Source organism: Vigna radiata, unplaced genomic scaffold (assembly GCF_000741045.1).
Source record: "Vigna radiata var. radiata cultivar VC1973A unplaced genomic scaffold, Vradiata_ver6 scaffold_533, whole genome shotgun sequence".
NCBI lineage: Eukaryota > Viridiplantae > Streptophyta > Magnoliopsida > Fabales > Fabaceae > Vigna > Vigna radiata.
Genome location: NW_014541802.1, coordinates 22,139 through 23,712, shown reverse-complemented (window position 1 = coordinate 23,712; position 1,574 = coordinate 22,139). Strand labels below are relative to the sequence as shown.

The 1,574-nt window shown below is 28.3% G+C and overlaps 1 protein-coding gene across 5 annotated transcripts in view; it reads right to left on the bottom strand.

The window, feature by feature from the left end:
• Positions 1–153: 153 nt before the first annotated feature.
• The window catches only part of LOC106778214 (kinesin-like protein KIN-13A), an 18,459-nt gene continuing 17,038 nt past the window's right edge, over positions 154–1,574 (bottom strand). For 3 of the 5 annotated variants that reach the window (XM_014666159.2, XM_022776104.1, XM_022776102.1), the window contains one exon: positions 939–1,109. In XM_014666159.2, the coding sequence (XP_014521645.1) occupies positions 1,058–1,109 (52 nt within the window). In that variant the 3' untranslated portion in view covers positions 939–1,057. Of the gene's footprint in view, positions 893–938; positions 1,110–1,574 lie in introns of those variants that run through there. The other 2 variants (XM_022776103.1, XM_014666160.2) reach the window with 2 other exon arrangements.

The following is a 1,574-nucleotide window of genomic DNA, read 5'->3' as shown; positions in this document are numbered from 1 at the left end:
TATTATTATTATTATTACTATTATTATTATTATTATTATTATTATTATTATTATTATTATTATTATTATTAGTATTAGTATTATTACTATTATTATTATTATTATTATTATTAGTACTATTATTATTAGTATTAATACTATTATTAACCTTTGTGTCCAGTCACACACATGAAAGAATTCATACAATAATCCAGATACAGAACAGTGTCTGAAGCAAAAAAAGCTTATGACAATTTCTTTGACAACTATCTACATAAATTGTCTGCATCTTTTCTACTACAACATACTGATTGACACAGGATAATAAGTTTCTCAACCAATTTATAGATAATAAGTAAATCTAATCTAATGAACATTACATAACAAAATCTGTATCAAATATGGAGTTACAATGAAGCTTAAAACATATTTTGTGAATAATAAAGGATTAATATCAATCACAACTAGGAAATAAAAAACATGGAAGAAAAATGAAAAGAGAGAACACCAACATATACAGAACAGAAAACTCTAACTATATGTTGTGTTAGGCAAGATTTACATTCTATTCATCTATAGTAAATTGCAAAACCATTCTAATTATTTAAATTTTAGTACCTGCAAACAACCACCATCATCTTTTGTAGATTTAAGGAATACTTCTGATATATCTTTTAACCAGTTCTTTGCAGATGATTTCAGCACATATAAATTGTCTCTTGCAACCTATTGTGAATAATGAACTTGTTCTTTGGCCATATCCTCACCCATATAACCCTTGTTTCTAAATCCAAAATATTGTTTTGCTGAATTAGAAGTCGCAAACTAGTGCATATTATTCCACGAATATCAGGTTCTTCTTTCAGCTTACTACACAAATGTTTCTCTAGATTCATGAAACTTTTAGCAGTGTCTGAAGGATAATTGCAAAATGAAGGCAAAAATCATACCCATCAAGATAACAAATTCATATTTAAAATTTTCATTGCTTTAGACATTTAAAGTTTAAACAAAGTCAAAATATTGCAATTTTCTACCTCTTCAACAAGTCTGATGTCATCAGAATATGGAAGATAAATCATGTGCATTCTGGGTGGCTCAATCTGACTACCTGATTGAATAAATTCTTCCTGTTAATCATAAATGAGGTAAGAATCCCATATTGGCACATTAAATGAATAGCTAAGATTATGATTAGATTGTATTGATTGCAAAAATTTTATTGAGATCTTTTTAGAATAGGTTAAAATTCTGTTAATTCAGGAGTTTGGAACGATTCAAAGTGAAGTGGACCACTGTGTTTTATATATGTTCTTCCAATCTTTGCATGTACTAATTTGTTTATATTGATAACATAATGTGACAATCATGATGGCATTGAATGCCTCAAACAATAGAGATTTTCTTTGAATAGAAGTAGCTCAACAAAGGCAGGCCATGTATGTTCTGAATATTTAGAATGAGCCAAATCATATACACAAATGGAAGCTTGTATCTAACACCACATCCTATTTTGATCCTAAGGATATTACAGATTGATTGGTAACCTAATTGACCTATCAAGGCCATACATAGGGAAGCTTGTATCTAAAACC